General features: G+C 50.5%; 1 protein-coding gene across 8 annotated transcripts in view; it reads right to left on the bottom strand.

The window, feature by feature from the left end:
- DAPK2 (death associated protein kinase 2) overlaps nucleotides 1–21624 on the bottom strand; it is a 129057-nt gene extending 107433 nt beyond the window's left edge. Inside the window, exons 1-3 of one of the 8 annotated variants that reach the window (XM_060174327.1) lie at nucleotides 20528–21624; nucleotides 20391–20455; nucleotides 13336–13433 (exon numbers count right to left, since the gene is read on the bottom strand). In XM_060174327.1, the coding sequence (XP_060030310.1) occupies nucleotides 13336–13427 (92 nt within the window). In that variant the 5' untranslated portion in view covers nucleotides 13428–13433; nucleotides 20391–20455; nucleotides 20528–21624. Of the gene's footprint in view, nucleotides 1–13335; nucleotides 13434–19896; nucleotides 20338–20390 lie in introns of those variants that run through there. The other 7 variants (XM_060174328.1, XM_060174324.1, XM_060174326.1 and 4 more) reach the window with 7 other exon arrangements.
- Between the last annotated feature and the right edge of the window lie 1547 nt (nucleotides 21625–23171).

Below are 23171 nucleotides of genomic sequence, written 5' to 3'. Positions count from 1 at the left end.
TGTATGTATATATATGAAAAAACTAAGTAAGCGACCATTCCACCCCCTCTAGAGAATGTCATGGCGGACATTTTGGTGTATTTCCTGGTCATTCTTTTCCCTTTTTCATATATTCTTTTTTTTCCATTATTTTTAATTTTTTATTATATTTATTTATTTTCCCTTTTGTTGCTTTTATTGTTGCTGTTGCTATTGATGCTGTTGTTGTTGGGATAGGACAGAGAGAAATGGAGAGAGGAGGGAAAGACAGAGAGGGGGAGAGAAAGACAGACACCTGCAGACCTGCTTCACCGCCTGTGAAAAGACGCCCCTGCAGGTGGGGAGCGGGGGCTCGAACCGGGATCCTTCTGCTGGTCCCTGCACTTTGCGCCACATGCGCTTCACCGCTGCGCTACCGCCGGACTCCCTTCTTTTCCCTTTTTTCCGACCTGCCCCAGTGTTGTATTCTCTCAGTGATGAGAGAACAGGCCAGCCAGCACCCACAGGAGACCGGCTGGCCTGATGCCTTCCTGCCCCACTTTCTGTTCTCTCTCCCCAGAAACGCAGCAAGCTTGCTGGCAACAGGCCTGCACCTGACATGATCCCCCGCCTCTTCTGCGGCTGGCTGGACTCACGCTCTGAGTCGCCGTCCTTGCTCTCCACTCGCCTGTCACAGAGTCAATATTTACCCGCCGTGTTGCTAAAACAGGCCCCAGGCGAACTGGCTGCCAACTTCCCGGCCATAGCACCAGGTTGGCCAGGAGGAGGCTGTGGAACCAGCTGGAAGGCACCTCTGTGGTAGAGGTGGGAGAGCTAGGGTTACAGAGAACTTGCACACCTGCAGGGGGAAAGCTTGACGGGCAGTGAAGCAGGGCTGCAGGTGTCTCTCTCTCCCTTTTGCTCTCAACTTCTTTGTGTCTCTATCCAATAAAATGGAAACAAATGTTTTTTAAAAAAACTTTTTTTTTTTTTGCCTCCAGGGTTATCGCTGAGGCTCAGTGCCTGCACTACAAATCCACTGCTCCTAGAGGCCATATTTTCCATTTTTGTTGCCCTTGTTGTTATTGTTGCTGTCGTTGTTGGATAGGACAGAGAGAAATGGAGAGGAAGGGAAGACAGCGGGGGGAGAGAAAGACAGACACCTGTAGACCTGCTTCACCATTTGTGAAGCGACCACCCTGCAGGTGGGGAGTGGGGGGCTCGAACCGGGATCCTTGTGCCAGTCCTTGCGCTTTATGTCAGGTGCGCTTATCCCACTGCGTTACTGCCTGGCCCCAAAAAAAACTTTTGAAAAATCAAAATGGAAGACAAGGAGACAGCTCATCCTGCACACTTTAACAGACATGGGGGTCTGGGTTTGCACCCCCTGAATCACAAGGCAGCACCATGCATACCACCAAAGGGAGACTCCATAAATAGTGGCGCCATCCTATATTGTACTCCTCTCTCCCGTCTCCTTTCTGCTCTCTGTTTTCTCTTCTCTTCTTTCCCATCCTATCCTCCTCCTGTTCTTCTTCTCTCTCTCTCCTTCCTTGCCCTCTCATTCTTTTTCTATCTGAAAGTTTAAAGGGGTGGTGAGATCTACCAGGAGCAGAACCAAGGCTCCAGGGGCAAATACAAACACGTCAAAATGGAGAATGAGCCAAGGTGACAACCCGTCAGGCCTGGGAGCCGGGCAGGGGTGGCTGTGAGATGGTGAGTTTCCCAGAGGGCTCTGGTTCCTTACACCTCAGGTGACAGCACAGCCAGCATAGCTTCATCCACGCTCTTGCTTCTTACTGGGAATCCACTCGTTCACTTGTTTGTCCATTTGTGCGACAATTTATTTTATTTGATTTTGTTTTTTTAATTTTTTTCCCTCCAGGTTATCGCTGGGGCTCAGTGCCAGCATTACAAATCCACTGCTCCTGGTGACCATCTTTTTCCCATTGTTGTTGCCGCTGTTACTGCTGTTGTTGTTGGATAGGACAGAGAGAAATCCGAAAGAGGAAGGGAAGACAGAGAGGGGGAGGAAAAGATAAGACACCTGCAGACTTGCTTCACCGCTTGTGAAGAACTCCCCCACCCACCACAGGTGGGGAGCTGGGGCTCAAACAGGGATCCTTGTGCGGGTCCTTGCACTTCGCACTATGTGCGTTTAAGCTGGTGTGCTACTGCCTGGCCTCCTGTATGACAAATATTATCAAGTCCAGCTACCTTCACCAAAACAGCTCAGATCTGCCCACCTCTTCTGGGAAGATCCCTTTGCAAATATGAAAAGAGACAGACACACAAACACATACACACACACCGGGTCACCCCAGTGAGCCTGAGGCTTATAGGAAAACATCTCAGGAGTCCAGCGGCAGTGCGGCGGATTGAGCGCACGTGGCACGAAGCGCAAGGACTGGCATAATGATCCCGGTTCTAGCCCCTGGCTCCCCACCTACAGGGGAGTCGCTTCACAGGTGGTAAAGCAGGTCTGCAGGTGTCTATCTTTCTCTCCCCCTCTCTGTCTTCCTTTCCTCTCTTTGCTTCTCTCTGTTCTATTAAAAAAAAAAAATAAAAAGCAACCTCACCAATGTACTCTGGAATCCCTCCTCCCCAGAGCCCTGCCCCACTAGGGAAAGAGAGAGACAGGCTGGGAGTATGAATCAATCTGCCAACGCCCTTGTTCAGCAGGGAAGCAATTACAGAAACCAGACCTTCCACCTTCTGCACCACATACTCCCAGAGAGATAAAGAATAGGAAATCTTTCAGGGGAGGGGATGGGATACAGAACTCTGGTCACAGGAATTGTGTGGAATTGTACCTCTCTTGTTGACATTTTTCATTTGGTAAATAAATTAAAAAAAAAAAAAAAGCAGACACACTACCACCTCACCATCCCTGGAGCTAACTCAAGCCCCAGTGTGGTGCCAGGCCTCCTGCACTGCTGGGTATGCGCTCTGCCAGCTGAGCCACCTCCCAGCCTCTTGAATCGTGTTCCTTACTCCAAGCCCATGGCTGATGGCTGAGAAGCTAGAGGTTTCTCTCCACACTCTTCCTCTCAGACACAATTCCCCAACTCTCCCTCTGCCTAGGTGAGGTCAGGCCCTGCCTACAAGGGGAAGCCCTGGCACCATTTTTCTTGGGAACCGGGGCTCCTGCTGGATCCCCAGATCCAGGCTCAGCCCCTTTCTGGAGAAGCCCAAGCAGAACAGAGTCCAGGAAGCAGCATGCTGCAGGGTGACACTGGCAGCCCAGAGGGAGAACAAGGGAGTGTTCTGCACAGCTGCTAGGGCAGCAGACAGCTCTGCCCAGGGGCCTGAACCCCTGCTCTACCCCATCTCGGTGAGAAAACAAAGGCCAGCGTGTGAGCCAGGCTGTGCTGGGCATCGCCACAGCATGTCCACCTGCTCCTGGGTTTGTGGGTGCAGAGCCAAGCCGTGGGGCCCAGAACTGGCTTACATGTGGTTGCACTGGTCCCTGGGTCCCAGCATCCCTTGTGGCTCCAGTGGGGTGGGCATGGGGGGGACACAGAGACAGACAAGCCCTAGCCCCCGTCCTTCAGGGTCCTCATGTGGCCTGGAGGACAGAATGAGCCTCCAGAAAGCCTCTGCTGGGAGCAGTAATTACCCACAATGCTCTAGCAGCTACAGAGGCTTGAGGCTAAAGCCCATGATGAAGCTAGAGGGTGTGTTCCCAGGAAAAGCAGCAATTTCAGAGGGAAAGAAGATGTTAAACTTGAGGGCTGAGCAGAACTAAGGGAAGAGAAGAAGGGGGGCAGAGGGAAGGTTCTCAGGAGGAAAAAACTTCTAGCAAGGCGTGAACAGAGCAGGTGAAGCAGAGGAAGGTGGGCAGGTTCTGAGGAGTCAGTGTGGGCAGGAAGTGTGGGCAATGAATGGTCTAAGGCAGTCCTTCAGTTTTATCTGCCAGCTGGGTTCTGTATCAGACTCCAGGGCCTAGGAGATGGTGAAGCAATAGCGCACCAGACTGGCATGCAAGAGGTGCCAGGTTCAATCCCCAACAGTATCAATAGCCAGAGTTGAGCAGTGCTCTGGTAAAAAGTAGAAAGCTAGGATCCTGGCTCCCCACCTGCAGGGGGTCCCTTTGCAAGCGGTGAAGCAGGTCTGCTGGTGTCTGTCTTTCTCTCCCCCTCTCTGTCTTCCCCTCCTCTCTCCATTTCTCTCTGTCCTATCCAACAATGACGACATGAATGACAACAATAACAACTACAATATGCACAACAACTAGGGCAACAAAATGGGAAAAATAGCCTCCAGGAGCAGTGGATTCATAGTGCAGGCACCGAGCCCCAGCAGTCACCCTGGAGCAAAAAAAAAAAAAAGAAGAAAAGAAAAGAAAAGAGACAGAATGGAGGGAAGACAAAGCATTGGCACAGGCCTGGAAGCACTTACCTCCCAAGCGGGAAGCCGTGATGGCAGCAGAAAAGGAAGAAACAATAAAACAACAAGGGCAACAAAAGGGGAGAAAGAAAGAAAGAAAGAAAGAAAGAAAGAAAGAAAGAAAGAAAGAAAGGGAAGAAAGGAAGGTAAATACAGAGAGACAGAGACGTGTGGGCAGGGACTTCAGTTCTCTAAGAGCAATGAGGTCAACATCAACAGCAGGAGGGCGGGAATGTGGCAGAGGGGCTGAGGCTGGAGTTGAAGGGTGACACCCGGAAGACATCAACCAAAATACATTTTCCCCGCCACGAAAACAGAACACTGAAACTCCCTAAAATACACACAGACAGACAGTGAAAAAACACAGGCAAAAGCATTCGGGCAATTAGCCCGGGGTTGGCACCCTGGTAGAGGGGGCAGAGTTTCTAGTTTATTAACCTTCGACCTGGTCCTCCATCTCTGGGAAGATTCCCAACAGAGATAATGCAGAGAGAGGAAACTGAACCAGAGAAACACTTATTTTTAACAGTGAGAACCAGAAGGGCAAAGTTAAATAAGTTGGGAATGTCTACGTAGCAGACTATTATGACATTAAGAGAAGCATTTGGACTTGTATCTGTTGATGTGACTGTTTGCTTAGAGAGGAGGCCAGAGCACCACTCAGGTAAATGTGGGGGTGAGGGGTGAGGGGTAGGGCTCAAACCCAGGGCCCCAAACAAACACATCCTGCACTCTACCTTCCTGGCCACTACTCTTGTGTTTTTTTTAATATTCTTTTTTTAATTTACTTATTTATTTATTCCCTTTTGTTGCCCTTGTTGTTTTTTTACTGTTGTAGTTATTATTGTTGTTGTTGTTGTTGGATAGGACAGAGAGAAATGGAGAGAGGAGGGAAGACAGAGGGGGGAAAGAAATACAGACACCTGCAGACCTGCTTCACTGCTTGTGAAGCGACTCCCCTGCAGGTGGGGAACCGGGAATTCAAACCAGGATCCTTAAGCCCGTCCTTGTGCTCTGCACCACCTGCGCTTAACCCACTGCACGACCGCCCAACTCCCTAATTTAATATTCTTTACAAGTATCAAGGTCTTGAAAGTCAAAGGAACATAGGGGAACTTCCCAGATGGAAGGAGACAAAGGAGGTAGGGCAATGAAGTCTGATGCAGGGTGCACTGCAGGGAGAAGACTGACAGACAGAGCACCGGTGGGGCCTGTGGGATAACTCACCTGGGCAGCTCGTTGCTTTGCCATGTGCGTGGCCCGGTTCGACCTCAGGCCCCACCTCAGTGAAGGAAACTTTAGGGCTATGGTGTCTCTCTCTCCATCTCGAGTCTCTCCTTCTCTCACTCTCTCTGTCTCGGTCTGAAATAAATCAAGACCGCCAGTGGTATGGGACAGAAGATAGCTCACCCTGTAGAGTGCACATCTTACCAAACACCAGGCTCTGGGTTCAAGTCTTAACAACACACGGGAGCACCGTGGACCGTGCCAGGGAAGCCCCATGGATGGTGGAGCCAAGTTATATCTCTCCTCATAATGTATCTCTTTTTCCTCTTCTTCTCCTCCTTCTCCTTCTCCTTCTCCTTCTCCTTCTCCTTCTTCTCTCTCTCTCTCTCTTAAATAAAAAAAAAAGAATTGGAAAGTCGGGCTGCAGAGTGGAGGCCACTTGGTACTGTGTTTGTGCTAGGCCCTGGCTTCATTCATGGAGGCCACTTGGTACTGTGTTTGTGCTAGGCCCTGGCTTCATTCATGGAGGCCACTTGGTACTGTGTTTGTGCTAGGCCCTGGCTTCATTCATGGCACCACATTAAAATTGTTTAATTATAATTTTAAAAAGAACTGAGGGGGTGGCAGGCACGATGGCTTAATCGCACATGGCACAAAGTGCAAGGACCAGCATAAGAATCCTAGTTCGAGCCCCCGGCTCCCCATCTGCAGGGGGTTGCTTCACAGATGGTGAAGCAGGTCTGCAGGTGTCTGTCTTTCTCTCCCCCTCTCTCTCAATTTCTCTCTCTCCTATCCAACAACAACAGCAATGACAACAATAATAATGACAACAATCAGGGTCACAACAAGGGCAACAAAATGGGAAAAAGTGGTCTCTGGGAGCAGTGGATTCGTAGTGCAGGCACTGAGCCCCAGTGACAACCCCGGAGGCAAAAAAAAAAAAAATAAAAATAATAACACGGACGTGAACAAGGATGATGGATGACTTAGATTTTAAAAAAAGTGCTAGCAGTAACCCTAGAGGTGCACTGTGGCTGAGGGGCTGGACCTTTGAGCACGCGACTCAAGTTCAATCCCCAGCACTATACCTACCAGTGCTCTGGTCCTCTCGCTACCATCAATGAATAAATCTTTAAAGTACACACAAACTTATTATCGGTACATAAGGGCTTAGGAGATAACTCTCCTAGCAGAGCACACGCTGTACCATGTGCAAGGACCTGGGTTCAAATTCCCAGCCACCACATCAAAGTATCATGAGAATGGAAAGCTCCTCTCTCTCTCTCTCTCTCTCTCTCCCTCCCTCTCTCCCTCTCCCCCTCTCTCTCTCATGTATATTTTTATCTTTATTTATTTATTGGATAGACACAGCCAGAAATAGACAGGGAAGGGGATGACAGAGAAGGAGAGAGACAGGGTAGGAATAGACAGCATAATGGCTATGCAAACAGACTTTCATGCCTGAGGCTCCAAAGTCTAAGGTTCAATCCCTCCCCCCCCATCACCATAAGCCAGGGCTGTGTAGTGCTCATGTATGAAAGAGAGAGAGACAGAAGAAAAACAGAAAGACACCTGCAGTACTGCTTCAATACTCATGAAGCTTTCCCCCTGCAGGTGGAGAGTGGGGGTTCAAACCAGGGTCCTTGCACATTGTAACATGTGCGTTCGTTCAACCAGGTGCGCCACTCACCTGGTCTTTTTTCCTTCTCTCTCTGTCTCTCTCTCCCTTTCTATCTCTCACCATCTGTCTGGGGGGGGGGAGAAAAAGTCCTACAGGAGAGGTGGAATCGGGCAGGCACAAAGACCCAGCAAAGCTATGGTGGCCAAAAGTTAAAAATTAAAATATATAGTGGCTGGGTGGTGGCACACCTTGCTGAGTGCACATGCTAGCAAGTGCAAAGAATGGGGTTCAAGACCCCAGTCTCCCCCTTGCAGGGGGGGAACTTCCTGGTGTTGAAGCAGGGCTGCAGGTATCTCTCTGTCTCTCTTCGTCTCTATCTCCCCCTTCCCTCACGGTTTCTCTCTGTCTCTATCCAAAATAAGTAAATCTTTTTAAATATTCTAAATATATAGCATAGATATATAAAAACAGACACATGGGAGTTCTGTGAGGTAGTTTGTTGTTGTTTTTTGGTTTTTTTCATTTTTGAGTTATATTTAAAACAATTTCAAAAAAAATAAATAAATTTCCATGAACTCCAAATCCAAAATGGGCACAGCAGCCTGAAGCCAAAAACACCGTGGGATGTGCACATGGCTGGCAAGTGAGCAGGAGAGAAAGTAGGCACCACAGGCCGGGGCACCGGGGCATCAGGGCTCCACGGTTCCCTCCAGCTCCACCCGCTTTCCAAGCCAAGCAGCTGGGTGAGACCTGCCCCTAAGGGCAGAGAGCCGCCCTGTGTGCCAGCTTCAGGCCGGAGCATGTGCCACGCTGCCACTTTGTTTGAGTGACAATGTGCTTTGTCTTCTTAACAATGCGTCCTAGAAGCCTCTTCCTCCCTCACCCGAGGGCTTGGTCATCCAGGCCTTGCACAGACGCCTGGCCGCCTGGTGGCCCCGTCCCTTCCTCTCTCTCTCTCTCTCCACATCGCCAAGCCTGGGCTGCTGACCCCAGGCCTGGTAAAGCCTCCAGCACTTCCAGGGGGGTGACTGCCCAAAGTCTGTGTCCAACCAGGAGAAGCTGGCCCACCCACCAGGGGGAAAGCTCCCTCCTCTGAGTTGGGGGGCCCCATTAGTTCAAAACTCATCTTCTGATTTCATAAGCCTGTGCAGACAGCCAAGCCTTTAGCCCTTCAGGGGTGAGGCCCTGAGTCTCCTGTACCCGTGTGGCCCATAGCTCTGAGAAGAGTCACTGACCATAGTAATGACCTAGAGACAGACCTGCATGTACACACACACACACACACACACACACACACGACCATATGCAAGGACACAGGTTCAAGCCCCCAGTCCCTACCTGCTGGAGAGTAGCTTCATGGGCAGTGAAGCAAGGCTACACGAGTCTCTCTTTCCCTCTCTCCCTCTCTAATGTTTTTATCTTTATTATTGGATAGAGACAGTCAGATATTGAGAGGGGAGGGAGAGCTAGAGAGAAAAAGAAACACAGACACCTGCAGCCCTGCTTCACCACACATGAAGCTTTCCCCCTGCAGGTGGGGAATAAGGGCTTGAACCCAGGTCCTTGCTCATGGTAACATGTGTGCTCAATCAGGTGCGCCACCACCCAGCCCGGCTTTCTCTCCCTCTCTATCTCCCCATCCCCCTCTCAGTTTCTCTCTGTCCTAATAAATAAAAAAGGGGATTTACTTTATGCATTTACTTACATAAGCTCATAAGAGAGACAGAAGGGGAGTCAAGTGGTAGCGCAGCGGGTTAAGCGCACGTGACGCAAAGTGCAAGGACCAGCGTAAGGATCCCAGTTCGAGACCCTGACTCCCCACCTGTGGGGGGGGGGGGTCACTTTACAAGTGGTGAAGCAGGTCTGCGGGTGTCTGTCTTTCTCTCACCTCTCTGTCTTCCCCTCCTCTCTCGATTTCTCTCTGTCCTATCCAACAACAACGACAGCAATAACAACAATAATAAAAACCACAACAACGATTTAAAAAGATCAAGGGCAACAAAAGGAGAAAAAATGGCCTCCAGGAGCAGTGGATGCTTAGTGAAAGCACAGAGCCCCAGCAATAACCATAGAGGCAAAAAAAAAAAAAAAGAGAGAGAGTTGCCCAAGAGAGGTCCCAGGTTGAAGCCATCAGGAGCCAGAGCTGAGTGAGGCTCTGCCCGGTGGAAGCTCCCAGCTGGTTAAAGCCAGCACTACCTCTTCCCAGATGCTTGCTGCCAGAGATGCAGGCCATCCCTGGAGTACAGGGCACAGGTGGTTTTCTGGTGTCTCTTCTCTCACTCAAAAACAGCTAAAAGATTAAAAATAAGTTGAGGGCTAGTGAAATAGCTCTGCCTGGACAGTACACTGCTTTGCCACGGGTATAAGCGAGGTTTGAGCCCAGACCCCACCATACTGAAGGAGCTTCAATGCTGTGATCTCTTTTTCTCCCCCCCCCCCCTCCCTCTCTGCTCCTCTGTCTCTCTAAAATAAATAAATAGGGTGGAGGAGACAGTACAAGATTTATGCAAAAAGACTCTCATTTCTGAGGCTCCCAGGTCCCAGGTTCAATTCCAAAACTACCATCAGCCAGAGCTAAGTAGTGCTCTAGTAATAATTAATTAATTAAGCAATAAGTTGGGCTGTGTAGGTAGCTCAGCACCACAGCACATGTACAAGGCCTGAGAACCTGGGGTTCATCCCCTCATGCCATAAAAAAGCTTATTTTATATATATATATATATATGTACATATATATATATAATTCATTTTAATGAGAGAGAGAGAGAGAGAGAGAGAGAGAGAAACAGAAACAGAAAGACCGGGTTAAGCACAGGTGGCTCAACGCTCAAGGCCCAGCATAAGGATCCTGGTTTGAGCCCCGGTTTCCCACCTGCAGGGGAGTCGCTTCACAGGCGGTGAAGCAGGTCTGCAGGTGTCTGTCTTTCTCTCCCCCTCTCTGTCTTCCCCTCCTCTCTCCATTTCTCTCTGTCCTACCCAACAACAACAACATCAATAACAACAACAGTAATAACTACAACAACAAAGAAAAACAATAAGGGCAGCAAAAGGGAAAATAAATAAATATTTTTTAAAAATTTTGAAAAGAAAGAAAGAAACAGAAAGACCGGAGCTCTATTCAGTTCTGGCTGACGGTGATCCTGGGGATTGAAGCTGAGACCTGAGTCTCAGGCATAAAAGGCCTTTGCATAACCCTTATGCTGTCTCCCAGCCCCTTATTCTTAAATTAAAAAAAAATAATAAAGGAAGCAGAGAATTAGTTTGAGGCGATATCTCCGTATTAGAGCACAGGACTTGCATAAGGAATCTCCAGTACTGAACATACCACTGCTGATTGGTTGAACTCTGTGTTCTCATGTCCCCCTGCACTCTCTCTCTTACACACACAATTATTATTATAATTATTATTATTTAGCCACCAGGGTTATTTCTGAGGCCCAGTGCCTACACAAGAATGCCAGATTTACCAATGGCCATATTTCTCCATTTCTTCTTTCAGATACATATGGAGAGAGAGAGAGAGACGCACCAGTCACCCTGCTCCGCAGTTTGTGAAGTTTCCCTCCTACATGTGGGGACTGGGGCTTGAATCTGGGCTCTCTCGCATGGTAGTGTATGCACTCTCCCAGGTGTGCCCCTGCCAATCCCCTAAGTTTTTTATTTTTAAATATTTTTTAATAACTGCATTTATCTAGAGGTCATTTTCCTTTATTTAAGCTTCACTGGAATCACATTTGTATGACTACCTAGACATTCTGCTATCATGTAATCTTTTTTTTTCCACAATTTTTAAAGGGGTGTGTGTGTGTGTGTGTGTGTGTGTGTGTGTGTGTGTGTGTGTGTGTGTGTGATTAATAAAAGGAAGTAACGAATAGTCCTTTCCCATAGCTCTGCAGAAGGAAAAGTTCTCCTACTCAGCCTCTTGGAGACCATGGAGGTCCTAAGCCCCCAGGTTTTACTCTGCTGGGTGTGTGAAGAGGTGAAGCTGGGGTGTACTGGTGTGTAAACAAGTGTGCAAGAGTGTGCTCGCTCCCAGGAGAGGGCACACATGTGTGCAGGTGCAGACAGCACTGCTCAAACGCTGGGCTTGTCACTTTCTGGCTGAGCAACTTGGCCAGCTTGCTTACACTCTCTGCACTGCAGTTTCCTTATCTAAGAAAAAGAGAGAGAGAGAAAGAAAGAAAGAAAGAAAGAAAGAAAGAAAGAAAGAAAGAAAGGTGGCCAGGGGACTGAGCTCAGTGTACTGCTACCTGCATGCTGGAGGCCCACAGGTGGCAGGTCCAATCCCTAGCACCACTATTAACCAGAGCTGAGCAGTGCTCCAGCCTCTCTCTCTCCCTCTCCCTCTCCCTCTCCCTCTCTATGTGTCTGTACAACTCTCCTCCCTCTCATAATAAACAAATCTTAAAGTCAAAGCAATGCCTATCTCATTCATTATGGTAAGAATCAATCTTCAGGTAGGGCACCAAAGTAAAAACCCAGTGGTGAGGGGTAAACATGTAGCTTCCTGGGCCAGTGGAGGGTGGGAGTGGGCGGGAGGGATGGGTCACGGTCCTTTGGTGATGGGAATGGTGTTTATGTACACTCCTAGCAAAATGTAGACATATAAATCATTAGTTAATTAATATGAGAGGGGGAAATCAATTGTATGTCTCAAAGGTTCTCAAAAGACAAACTTGAATCTTTTAAATAGATAGGCTACATATTTGATATGCAGACTCTCTCAAAAGTCTAGACCAAGTAGATTAGAAGCTTCCAATAGCACAGCTATATACAAGATACTGGGTACTGTACAGCAAACCATAACAAAGGGACTTTTCAAAGTTAACCCTATTAACAAATAATGTGATGATAATATTAACTATTGATTGTCTTTTTGAACCCTAAGACAGCAGGAACCTCACATCTTCACTATAGAGCCCCTACTTCCCTCAGTCCTGGCACCCTTGGATAGGGCCCACTTTCCCGTATGCATCTCCCAATCCAAACCAAATAATATTGCATCCGCCGATCACAACCTAACCAAAGCAACGATTGCCATCTCAACATGCTTCACCTCAGACTGTATCCAGAGACTTCACGTGTGGAATGACAACCCTTCAGCTTCATTACTCGGGTTCCAGATGCCACCAGGATGCTGACTAGGCTTCCCTGGATTGAAGACCCCACCAATGTGTCCTGGAGCTCAGATTCCCCAGAGACACACCTTACTAGGGAAAGAGAGAGGCAGACTGGGAGTATGGACCGACCAGTCAACGCCCATGTTCAGCGGGGAAGCAATTACAGAAGCCAGACCCTCTACCTTCTGCAACCCTCAACGACCCTGGGTCCATGCTCCCAGAGGGCTAGAGAATGGGAAGGCTATCATGGGAGAGGGTGGGTTATGGGGATTGGGTGGTGGGAATTGTGTGGAGTTGTACCCCTCCTACCTTATGCCTTTGTTCACTAATCCTTTCTTAAATAAAAAATTAAAAAAAAAAAAAAAAAAAGAATCAATCTTCAGGACTTGCCATTCTGTAACCACTAAAATGTCACTGAAACGTTGGCCATATCAGAAATAGAGGGAGGAAGAGAGTATTGCGGAAAACCTGCGTTTCTCACCAAACAGCAGCCACACAGCGACCCACCCGGCATTAGTCCCTGGCCGCGCTCTGGGTTTAGCAGACCTGACTGCTCACCCACAAGCTCAGACCCAGCCACCTTCCCCCTGGGCTCCGGGGGTGTGGTACCCAATGCCAACCTCTCTCAGGATGGTGACTTCACCTCCCTGCCAGGCCCTGAAACAAAGCCGTGGCAGTCACAGGGCATCCTGAGAAGGGTTTAGACAAGAAAATCAAAAGGCCAGGCCCCAGCACGGAGCCTGGAGAGGGCTTTGCATGAGAGATGACAGACCAAACTCAAAAACGCCTCAGTTCACCGAGTTATACCAAAAGCACCGATCTTGACGGCAGGTCTGTCTCTCCAGAGAAAGACTCTTTACAGAGCTGCCCCCCAAATGAACAAACCTCAGAGTTTCTTTTTAAACAGTACCAATGAGTCCTGTGGCAAGTGCAGGCCCCCAGAGACAGAGCTGACAAGGGCACCAAGAACAGTGTAAACATGGCTCCCTCCCTCAGCCCAGCCGCGCCCAGGCTCCTTACCTCCCCAGCTCCTCCCCGATGTCATAGAAGTCCTCAACTTTCTGCTGCTTGAACGCCTCCATGTTTGGGCTCTTCATGGAGGCCTGGAGCATACAACCCTGAAACAGGGACAAGCCTGGGGTCAGGACTGGCAGGACAACAGACACAAGTGGCTACAGGTTCACTATAGAGCCCCATGGGTAGAGCCCAGGACTTTCACACATGAGGTCCTGGGTTCAGTCCCTAGCACTGCATGCAGTGGAAGCAAGTAGTATTCTGATCTGTCTCTTTCTCTCTCACTGAAATAATAAATAAATCTAGGGAGGGAGGGTTTCTTCCATTGAGTGGTGACTGAAAGAGGAACAGGCTGTGAAGGCAGCATAGTGGTTATGCAAATAACTTTCATGCCTGAGGCTCTGAACTCTCAAGTTTAATTCCCGGAACAACCAGAACCACAGATAAGCATACCCTGGTGAACAAAGAAAGAAAGAAAGAAAAAAAAAAAAAAAAACAGAAGAAAACACAAGTCGAACCTGAAGTGGAATTGGCGTATTGCACCAAAGTCAAAGACTCTGGGGTGGGTGGGTGGGGAGAACACAGGTCCATGAAGGATGATGAATGACATAGTGGGGGCTGTATTGTTAAATGGGAAACTGGGGAATGTTATGCATGTGCAAACTATTGTATTTACTGTTGAATGTAAAACATTAATTCCCCAATAAAGAAATAAATTTAAAAAAAAGAAAAAAACAGAAAGGAGAGAGAAAGAGGAAGAAAGGAAAAGAAAGAGAAAGGAAGGGGAAAAAAAGAAAGAAAGCCAGCCAGCCAAGTAAAGGAGGGAGAGAGGGGAGGAGGGAGGGAGGGGAAGGTCAGAGACCAGGGCACCAAGGATTGAACCTGGGGTCTCAGGTGTGCAAGTCCTATGCCTGAATATAAAATTATCTCCCCAGTCCCCACAAAAAGGCTGATTTTGATTCTTCTTTTATTTTATACAAGATAGAGTTTCATGGAACCGGGTGGTGGCACACCTGTTTGAGTGCACATGTTACAATGCGCAAGGGCGCATGTTCGAGACCCCAGTCCCCATCTGCAGAGGGACAGCTTCACAAGTGGTGAAGTAGGAATGCAGGTGTCTCTCTGTCTCTCTTCCTCTCTATCCCCCCCCCCTTTCCCTCTTGATTTCTGGCTGTCTCTATCCAGTAAATAAATAAATAAAGATAAAAAAAATTTAAAAAGAGAGAGTCTCATTTGAGAGTGGGAACAAGAGAAGCCACAGCACCACTCAGGTAAATACAGAAAGTACCAGGAATGGAACTGGGAGTCTCAGACCTGCACAAGCTCCCTGGCCCCCTAAAAGTAGTGTTTGAAGTAACCAGCTGCCAAGGAGCTCATAATTTTAGCAATGATTCATAGCCCCGGTTCCTCGGGCCCTGCCCTGCCCGAGCTATCCTTGCCTGCTTGATTTCAATTATGCAGCTCTGTGACAGAGACAGAAAGAGTCCTCAGGTCTCTCCATCTTCTCCACACAAGCATGGAGGAGCCACTCTGGCAGCAACCCATTCTGAATTGCAGGCGGATGGAGCAGAGGCAGCTGTGATGCAAGTGAAACAGTGCTCAGTCTCTGAGTCACAGGCCCTGGGTCCCAGCCCCACGTTAGCCTGGGAAAGTCATCTGAGAGGCCTGAGACTTAGCTCCCCTGTCAGCGAGGTTCACGCAGTCCGTGGCACTGCTGTGTAAACCACCAAATGCCCAACAGGCGAGGCGAGGGACTGTCATGCGCTCAGCTGCCTTGGGGAGGGCACAGATCTGTGCGGACTTGTACGCCCTGCCCTCCCTCGCTCTCATCACCCCCCAGTAAAGAAGGGCGGGAGGGGAACAAACCACAAAGGCATTGGGCAGGAGCCCGAGGGTCCAGCCCCAGTTCTGCCTGCAACTCAGTTCTGTAACATCTTCTCTTGTCCAAGGAGCCTAGTCCTAGTCCTCCGGGTGGCTCAGAGGAGAGCATGCTGGAGGTTCCAGGTTCAGTCCCTGCACCACGTATACCAGAGTAGTGCTTGGGTTCTCTCTCACTCATAAGTAATGCCTTTTTTTCTTTCTTTTTTAATGTGAGAGAGAGAAGAGAAGAAGCTCTGGCTCTGGGATTGAGCCTAGGACCCCAGAGCCTCAGGCATGAAAGTCTTTTGCAGAACCATTATACTGTCGCCCCAGCCCAAGTGAAGCTTTCTGCAAAGTCAGTATAATAAAATAAATGAAGAGCCAGTGTGCTGCTTTGTCATGTGCACAGCCCAGGTTCCAGCCCGGCCCTCACTGCAGTGACGCACCTAGGTGAGTGCACACGTTACCATGCAAGGGCCCATTTTTTAAAATGTCTCTACCATCAACTAGATGGGACAAAGGAGATGGTGTATAGAAGAGGCTCTTGATGGGGAGGGGGGTAAGAATGTGAGTTCTTTTTTTTTAATATTTATTTATTTTCTCTTTTGTTGCCCTTGTTGTTGTGGTTATTGTTGTTGATGATGTTGTCATTGTTAGATAGGACAGAGAGAAATGGAGAGAGGAGGGGAAGACAGAGAGGGGGAGAGAGACACCTGCAGACCTGCTTCACCGCCTGTGAAGGGACCCCTCCTACAGGTGGGGAGCCGGGGGCTCGAACCGGGATCCTTATGCCGGTCCTTGCGCTTTGTGCCACGTGCGCTTAACCTTCTGCGCTACCGCCCGACTCCCTGAATGTGAGTTCTTTCCTCTCCTGCCTGTTGTCCCAGCTGTGGCATGCTCACCAACGTGTCCTGCCAGGCACTCCATGGAAGTGGGGTGATTTGAGTCAAGTGCCCCCCTCCCTATTCAAAGCTGTTGCCAAACACGCCATCAGGTACAAACAGTGGAGAGCAGCTTTTTAGCAAGCCCTATCCTAATGCTTCCCCCAGACTAATTTGCATGTTCCCCATTCAGAGATGTTCAGACTCCAGAGCAGAGCAATGACAGTGGCATGACAGTCACCAGCGAGGTCCTAGAGAAGGTCCCTGCTCCATTCTGACCCCTGAGAGCCAAAGCCACAGAACAGGGTGGGGACACAGCTCCTGGCTCCAGAGACTCTGCCTTCCCTCTGAATGTCTGTGTCTGGGAGACACTTCTGTGCTAGCGCCCAGGGACATGGCCCAGGGCACAGAACACATGTCTGGCCCTGCATGAGGCCCTGGCTTCCACCCCTGAGGGCCATGGCTGATGCAACAGTACTTAGGTGCCCCCCCTTTCTCTAAATGGATAGAATTGTTTTATTGGATACAAGGCCAGGAAATGGTTTACTCAGTAGAGTATGTGTCCTGCTGTGTATGAGGCCCTGGGTTTGAGCCCTCGCACTACGTGGGAACACAAGAAAGCACGGGGGAGCTCCATGGGTATTGGAGCAGTGCTGTGCTGTCTCTCTTCTCTGTGAATGTCTCCTCCTCAACCCCCAAAATCAAAAGAAAGAAAGAATAAAAATTGATCCAGGACGCCCCTGCACTATATTTAAAAAAGTAAAAATAGGGGGGTCGGGCAGTAGCACAGTGGGTTAAGCACACATGGTGCAAAGCACAAGGACCAACATAAGGATCCCAGTCATTGAACCTGCAGGGGGGTTGCTTCACAGGCGGTGAATCAGGTCTGCAGGTGTCTGTCTTTCTCTCCCCCCTCTGCCTTCCCCTCCTCTCTTGATTTCTCTCTGTCCTATCCCACAACAACAGGAATGACAACAATAATAATAATGACAACAACAAGGGTAACAACAAGAGCAACAAAATGGGTAAAATGGCCTCCAGGAGCAGTGGATGCATAGTGCAGGCACCGAGCCCCAGCGATAACCCTAGATGCAAAAAAAAAAGGTGAAAATAGGGGGCAGGGCGGTTGCACACTGGGTTAAGTACACATAGTGTGCAACTCAAGGACCCACACAAGGAATCCAGTTCAAGCCTCTGTCTCCCCACCTGCAGGGGAGTCGCTTCACAGGCGGTGAAGCAGGTCTGCAGGTGTCTAACTTTCTCTCCTCCTGTCTTCTCCTCCTCTCTCCATTTCTCTCTGTCCTGTCCAGCAATGACAGCAATAGCAACAACAGCAATGGGGAAAAAAAATGGCTGCCAGGAACAGTGGATTCGATAACACTAGAGGCAAAAGAAATAAATGTATATTTAAAAAAAAAAGTAAAAATAGAGGGTAGAGAGATAGCATAGTAGCTCTGCAAAATACTTTCATACCTTAGGCTCTGAGGTCCCAGGTTCAATCCCTAACACCACCATAAGCCACAGCTGAACAGTGCTCTCTCTGTATTTCTCCCTCATTAAACTAAAATAAATAAAATATTTTAAAAAGTAAATTAAATTTAAAATAGAGGACTGGGAAGATAGCATAACAGTGATGCAAAGAGAATCTGATGCCTGAGGTTCAAAAATCCCAGGATTAATCCCCCCTACCACCACCATAAACCAGAGCTGAGTAGAGCTCTGCTTAAAAATAAAAATAAAAAAAACTTTCATACCTGAGGTTTTGAAGTCCCAGGTTCAACCCCCCCCACATAACCATAAGCCAGAGCTGAGCAGTGCTCTAAAATCTCTCTCTCTCATTTAAATAACATGAAATATTTTTATAAAATAAATAATAGAAGACAAGGGAGATAGCATAATGACTCTGCAAAATACTCTCACACTTGAGGTTCTGAGATCCCAGGTTCAATCCCCAGCACCACCATAAGCCAGAGCTGAACAGTGCTCTGGTAAATAAATAAGTAAAGTTTCTGAGAACCTCCCAGAGAGAGGCCCAGAGAGCTGTGCAGGGAGGGGGGTTTACAGGAGCCACCTGTGTGAGGGAAGGGACAGGAACAGTCCTGCTTCACTCACGCTATTGTGGGGTTCGGCATATAGACTCACGATATTGTGGGGTTCAGCGTATAGACACGCTGTGGAGAGCAAAGACATTTGCAAACCACCACGGAGGAAACTGAGGTCCAGACAGTGGCAGGGACTTGCCAAGAGCCACATAGCTGTCCCTCCTCAGGCCTCCATTGTGCTACCAAGGGCCTCCTGAGGGACATCCTGGGAGGAGGCCTCGGGCCTAGGGGGCACTATCCACAATGACTCTAGCTCCTTCTGCCTAGTTCTGGGGGACACACGCCCATCCTCCCCCACTCTACACAAATGAAAGAAACAGGACAAGGTTGGTGTTAGGCACCCTCTCCTTTGTCTCCCCACCACCACCACCACACACACACACACACACACACACAGGGAGGAGCCATCTGGTCAGCCTCCAAAAAGAGAGAAGGGTCCCAAGGACACAGAGCCCCTCCAGTGTCACAGAGCCCTCTCAGCACCCTGAGTCTTCGTATTTGGAGCTGGAAATCAAGCCAGGGCCTCACACGTGGGCAATGCCACAGAACAGCTTCCTGGTCCAATGTTCTTTGTTTTTTGCCGCCAGAGTTTTCCTGATTTTTTTTTTTTTTTTGAGACACAAGATGAAAAATAGAGGAGGGCTGGGGAGATAGCATAATGGTTATGCAAAGAGACTCTCATGCCTAAGACACCAAAGGTTCCAGGTTCAGTCCTCAGCATCACCATAAGCCAGAGCTGAGCAGTGCTCTGGTAAAAAAAAAAAAAAAAAAAAGGGGGGGGGGGGGAGTCGGGCGGTAGCACAGTGGGTTAAGCGCATGTGGCGCAAAGTGCAAGGACAGGCATAAGGATCCCGGTTCGAGCCCCCGGCTCCCCACCTGCAGGGGAGTCCCTTCACAGGCGGTGAAGCAGGTCTGCAGGTGTCTGTCTTTCTCTCCCCCTCTCTGTCTTCCCCTCCTCTCTCCATTTCTCTCTGTCCTATCTAAGGACGACAACAATAATAACTACAACAATAAACAAAAAAGACAACAAGGGCAACAAAAGGGAAAATAATTTTTTTTAATTTAAAAAAAAAGGGGGAAGCAAAATAGAGAAGGTGAGACATCACAGCACTGTTCCACCACTCATGAATCTTCCCCATGTGGTGAGGCAGAGGAGGGCTTGAACCCAGCACAAGGCAAAGTGTGGGCCCCACAGGCTGAGCTAGCCTCCCAATTTCCTATTTATTTCTAGAGAAAGAAGAGAGACACCAAAGACCACTCCACTATCCATGGCGCTGCCCCTGGTGCCATGCATGCTGCTCCCGTATGGTGCCCGGGCTAGAGGCCGGGGCCACACAGACAAGGCATATGTTCTGCCCACTGAGCTATCTCCCAGACCCTCCCCTGGGGGGGGCTCATTAAGTGACTTTTTTTTCCTGGGGTCAGAAGCCACCAGAGGATTGCTCACCAGGTGGGGCTCCTGCCTTGCCATGGTCCCAGCCCAGGTTCCAGTCCCAGCTCCGGGCTTCCCCTCTCTGTGTTCTTCTCTCTGTCTCTGTATCTGAATGAAAAAGCAACCTAGGAGGGTTGAAATTACCCAAGCACTAGGCCCTGGCTCATCAAAATAATGAATGAATGAATGAATGAATGAATGAACATCACAGCAGCTCCCTCACACACATTCCACTGGGTTCTAACAGACAAGGTAGCAGGGTATGTCCTCCTCCACCGCCCTTCTCACCTACCTTTGGGAGAGGGACTGTCAGGAGCTCTGAGGTGGGTACCCCAACTGCCCCCCTTTTCCTGTGACTTCTCCCTTGGAGGGAGTTCCAGCCCCACCCACCTGCCAGGGTCCCACCCCCACCACCACTTCCGCCCTGCCAGCCTGGAGCTGCCCCTGGGACCCCAGACCCTGCCCCAGGAGGGAGGCCACCCTCCATGCTCCCACAAGCTGCCCCGTCCTAGTCCCCACGTGCCTGAGGTTGAGACCCTGACCCCCAGGAACCACAAGGTGCATGCCCCATCAAGAGTGCCCGACCTCTCGCCCCCTCCCTCATCATCCCCTTTCTCCTCTCCCATCTGGGGTCAAAGTGCCAGATTCCAGGGACTAGGATGCGAGGTCCACTAGGGTGCGCCCCGAACTTGCAGCCAACCCAGCCCCGCCAGTCCCGGGCCGGGGATGCCGCTACCGTCGGGGCTCCCCAGAACCCACCCAGTCGAGCGCTCCGGGGCTACTCACGGCGGGAGGCGGCGCTGCCAGGAGCGCCCGGGGTGCTGGGGTGCGCCGCGAGGCTCTCAGGGTGCGGCTGTCAGGGTGCTGGGGTGCGCGGCGGGGCGCTCAGGGTGCTGGGCTGCGCGGCGGGGCGCTCAGGGTGCTGGGGTGCGCGGCGATACTCTCAGGGTGCTGGGGTGCGCGGCGAGACTCTCAGGGTGCTGGGGTGCGCGGCGAGACTCAGGGAGCTGGGCTGCGCGGCGAGACTCTCAGGGTGCTGGGCTGCGCGGCGAGACTCTCAGGGTGCTGGGCTGCGCGGCGGGGCGCTCAGGGTGCTGGGCTGCGCGGCGGGGCGCTCAGGGTGCTGGGCTGCGCGGCGGGGCGCTCAGGGTGCTGGGCTGCGCGGCGGGGCGCTCAGGGTGCTGGGCTGCGCGGCGGGGCGCTCAGGGTGCTGGGCTGCGCGGCGGGGCGCTCAGGGTGCTGGGCTGCGCGGCGAGACTCTCAGGGTGCTGGGCTGCGCGGCGGGGCGCTCAGGGTGCTGGGCTGCGCGGCGGGGCGCTCAGGGTGCTGGGCTGCGCGGCGGGGCGCTCAGGGTGCTGGGCTGCGCGGCGGGGCGCTCAGGGTGCTGGGCTGCGCGGCGGGGCGCTCAGGGTGCTGGGCTGCGCGGCGAGACTCTCAGGGTGCTGGGCTGCGCGGCGGGGCGCTCAGGGTGCTGGGCTGCGCGGCGGGGCGCTCAGGGTGCTGGGCTGCGCGGCGGGGCGCTCAGGGTGCTGGGCTGCGCGGCGAGACTCTCAGGGTGCTGGGGTGCGCGGCGAGACTCTCAGGGTGCTGGGGTGCGCGGCGGGGCGCTCAGGGTGCTGGGGTGCGCGGCGATACTCTCAGGGTGCTGGGGTGCGCGGCGAGACTCTCAGGGTGCTGGGCTGCGCGGCGGGGCGCCCGGGGTGCGCTGAGCTCTGCTCCCTGGGCCCAGGGGGCGGAGCGGCGGCCGGGTCCCAGGCTCGGCTGGAGGAGCATCTAGGGGCCGGGACGAGTCTGGGGCGCCCCCTGCTGGGGCCCCTGGAGACAGCCCCCCAGGAAAGGGCTCAGAGCCTGGCCGCCAGGTCCAGGCCTACTTGAGGACCCATACATGCTGCGTGGCTTTGGGTAAAGCAACCACCCTCTCCGAACCCGATCTGAGACACCTACAATGAGCTGCTGGGCGTGACAGGGCCTGAAAAGTGTCCCCGCCACTTCAACCGCTCCACCACCCTCCTCCACAGCGAAGGAGGTGCTGCTTGTCTGCCCCCAGCAGGCTCCTCTCAATGCACAGTCTGTGGGATCCTCAAACCCACATTTCACAGTGGATAGATGTTGGTATGCTTCTAAATTCTGCTTCTAAGACCCCTTCTGTTGCATTGCTTGAAGCTGTGGTCTATTTACATAATTATTGTTTTCATCCCCACTGGTTCACTTGCTATTTTATTTTCCTTCTCCCCACCCCTCCATCCTACATACTTCCTCTTCCAGACACTTCCGCCTCAGGAGACATAAAAGACAGGGCTTTCGAATGAAGAAAGATTAGATTAGAAGAGATTAGATTGTTGAATTGCATCCCCACTAGTCAATAAAGACTGAACTGCGTTCCCAGCTCAGCCATGAGTCCCTGGTCCTCTGTCTCCCGCCAGTGAAGCTAGCCCAGCAAATGGCGCCCTGAACAGGGACTGGCATATGGCGCCCAACCAACGTGGGACCTAACCTGCCCATCCCCCAGATAAGTAAACTTGGCTACCTATCCACTATGGGCTGCCTTTCTACTTATGAAGAGGTTTCCCAAAGCCTCTACTCTTACTTCATGAGACAGTTTCTCTGTCTCTGGAACATTTTGCTCTGGGCCACACTTTGGTTCCCTGACGGGGAACTTTGGTTCCTTATGACTGTGATCATAGAGCTTGGGAGGTGTGCGGAGATTTCTCCTTGGACTTTCTGGACTGCCTCTCGCAGAGTCCTTTCCTGCAGAGAAGGACTACTTTAACTTGAAGAGCATTCTCCAGTACCCTGGCAGTCCCCAAGAATAGAGGCACATGGTTAGTTCTACCCTCCTGATTCGATTCTTTCTTTGATGGGAAGATGTTTTTTAAAATGGGTGCCTGTAGCAATCCAGCAGGAACCATCAGAAGCACCCTTAATGGAATTTCGAGGAGCTTTTTGGACTAGGACGCCCTCCAGGGACTCATGATGCTACATGGTGAGATCTGGATAATCTGGTTCAAGGTGAAAGAAGCAAAAACTGCCTACTGCTTTTCTCTCTATTCCCCCCTCGTTATTCTCTCTGAATATCTTCAATTTGCTGTCTGCTTTCAGTTGCATTTTGTAAGAGAGTAATTTGAATGACTGAATTTTTGTATGACATTGACTTAAAAAGAAAAAATACTGGATGCAGCCATGGTTTCTGGAGACAACCAGAAACAGTCCAAAAAATTGTTTTTTTTCTCTTTTGATTTTGTATGTCTTAGAAATGTTTAATCCTGAAAACTGTGTGAGTATGGGCGAGGTAGATAAAGCAATGGTTATGTTAATGATTCTCATGCCTGAGGCTTCTAACCATGGTTCTTCTATTGAGCTTATGCTGTTTAAACAACCTTAAAAAGTTTTGTTTCACAAGTAAGTGAATTACAGCTGTTGTCTTCACATGAAAAAGCGTCTGCTCAAATGGAACCCCTGGAAATCCATTTGGACCCCTGTTCTCTGACTTTTCCCACAAGATGGCATGACTACAGCAGCCCCCCAGAAACCAATGATGTGACCTGGAATGACCTGAAGAAACTGATT

Source organism: Erinaceus europaeus, chromosome 16, assembly GCF_950295315.1.
Source record: "Erinaceus europaeus chromosome 16, mEriEur2.1, whole genome shotgun sequence".
Classification (NCBI taxonomy): domain Eukaryota; kingdom Metazoa; phylum Chordata; class Mammalia; order Eulipotyphla; family Erinaceidae; genus Erinaceus; species Erinaceus europaeus.
Note: the sequence above shows the minus strand (reverse complement) of the source record. Positions and strands in the feature narration are given on the sequence as shown.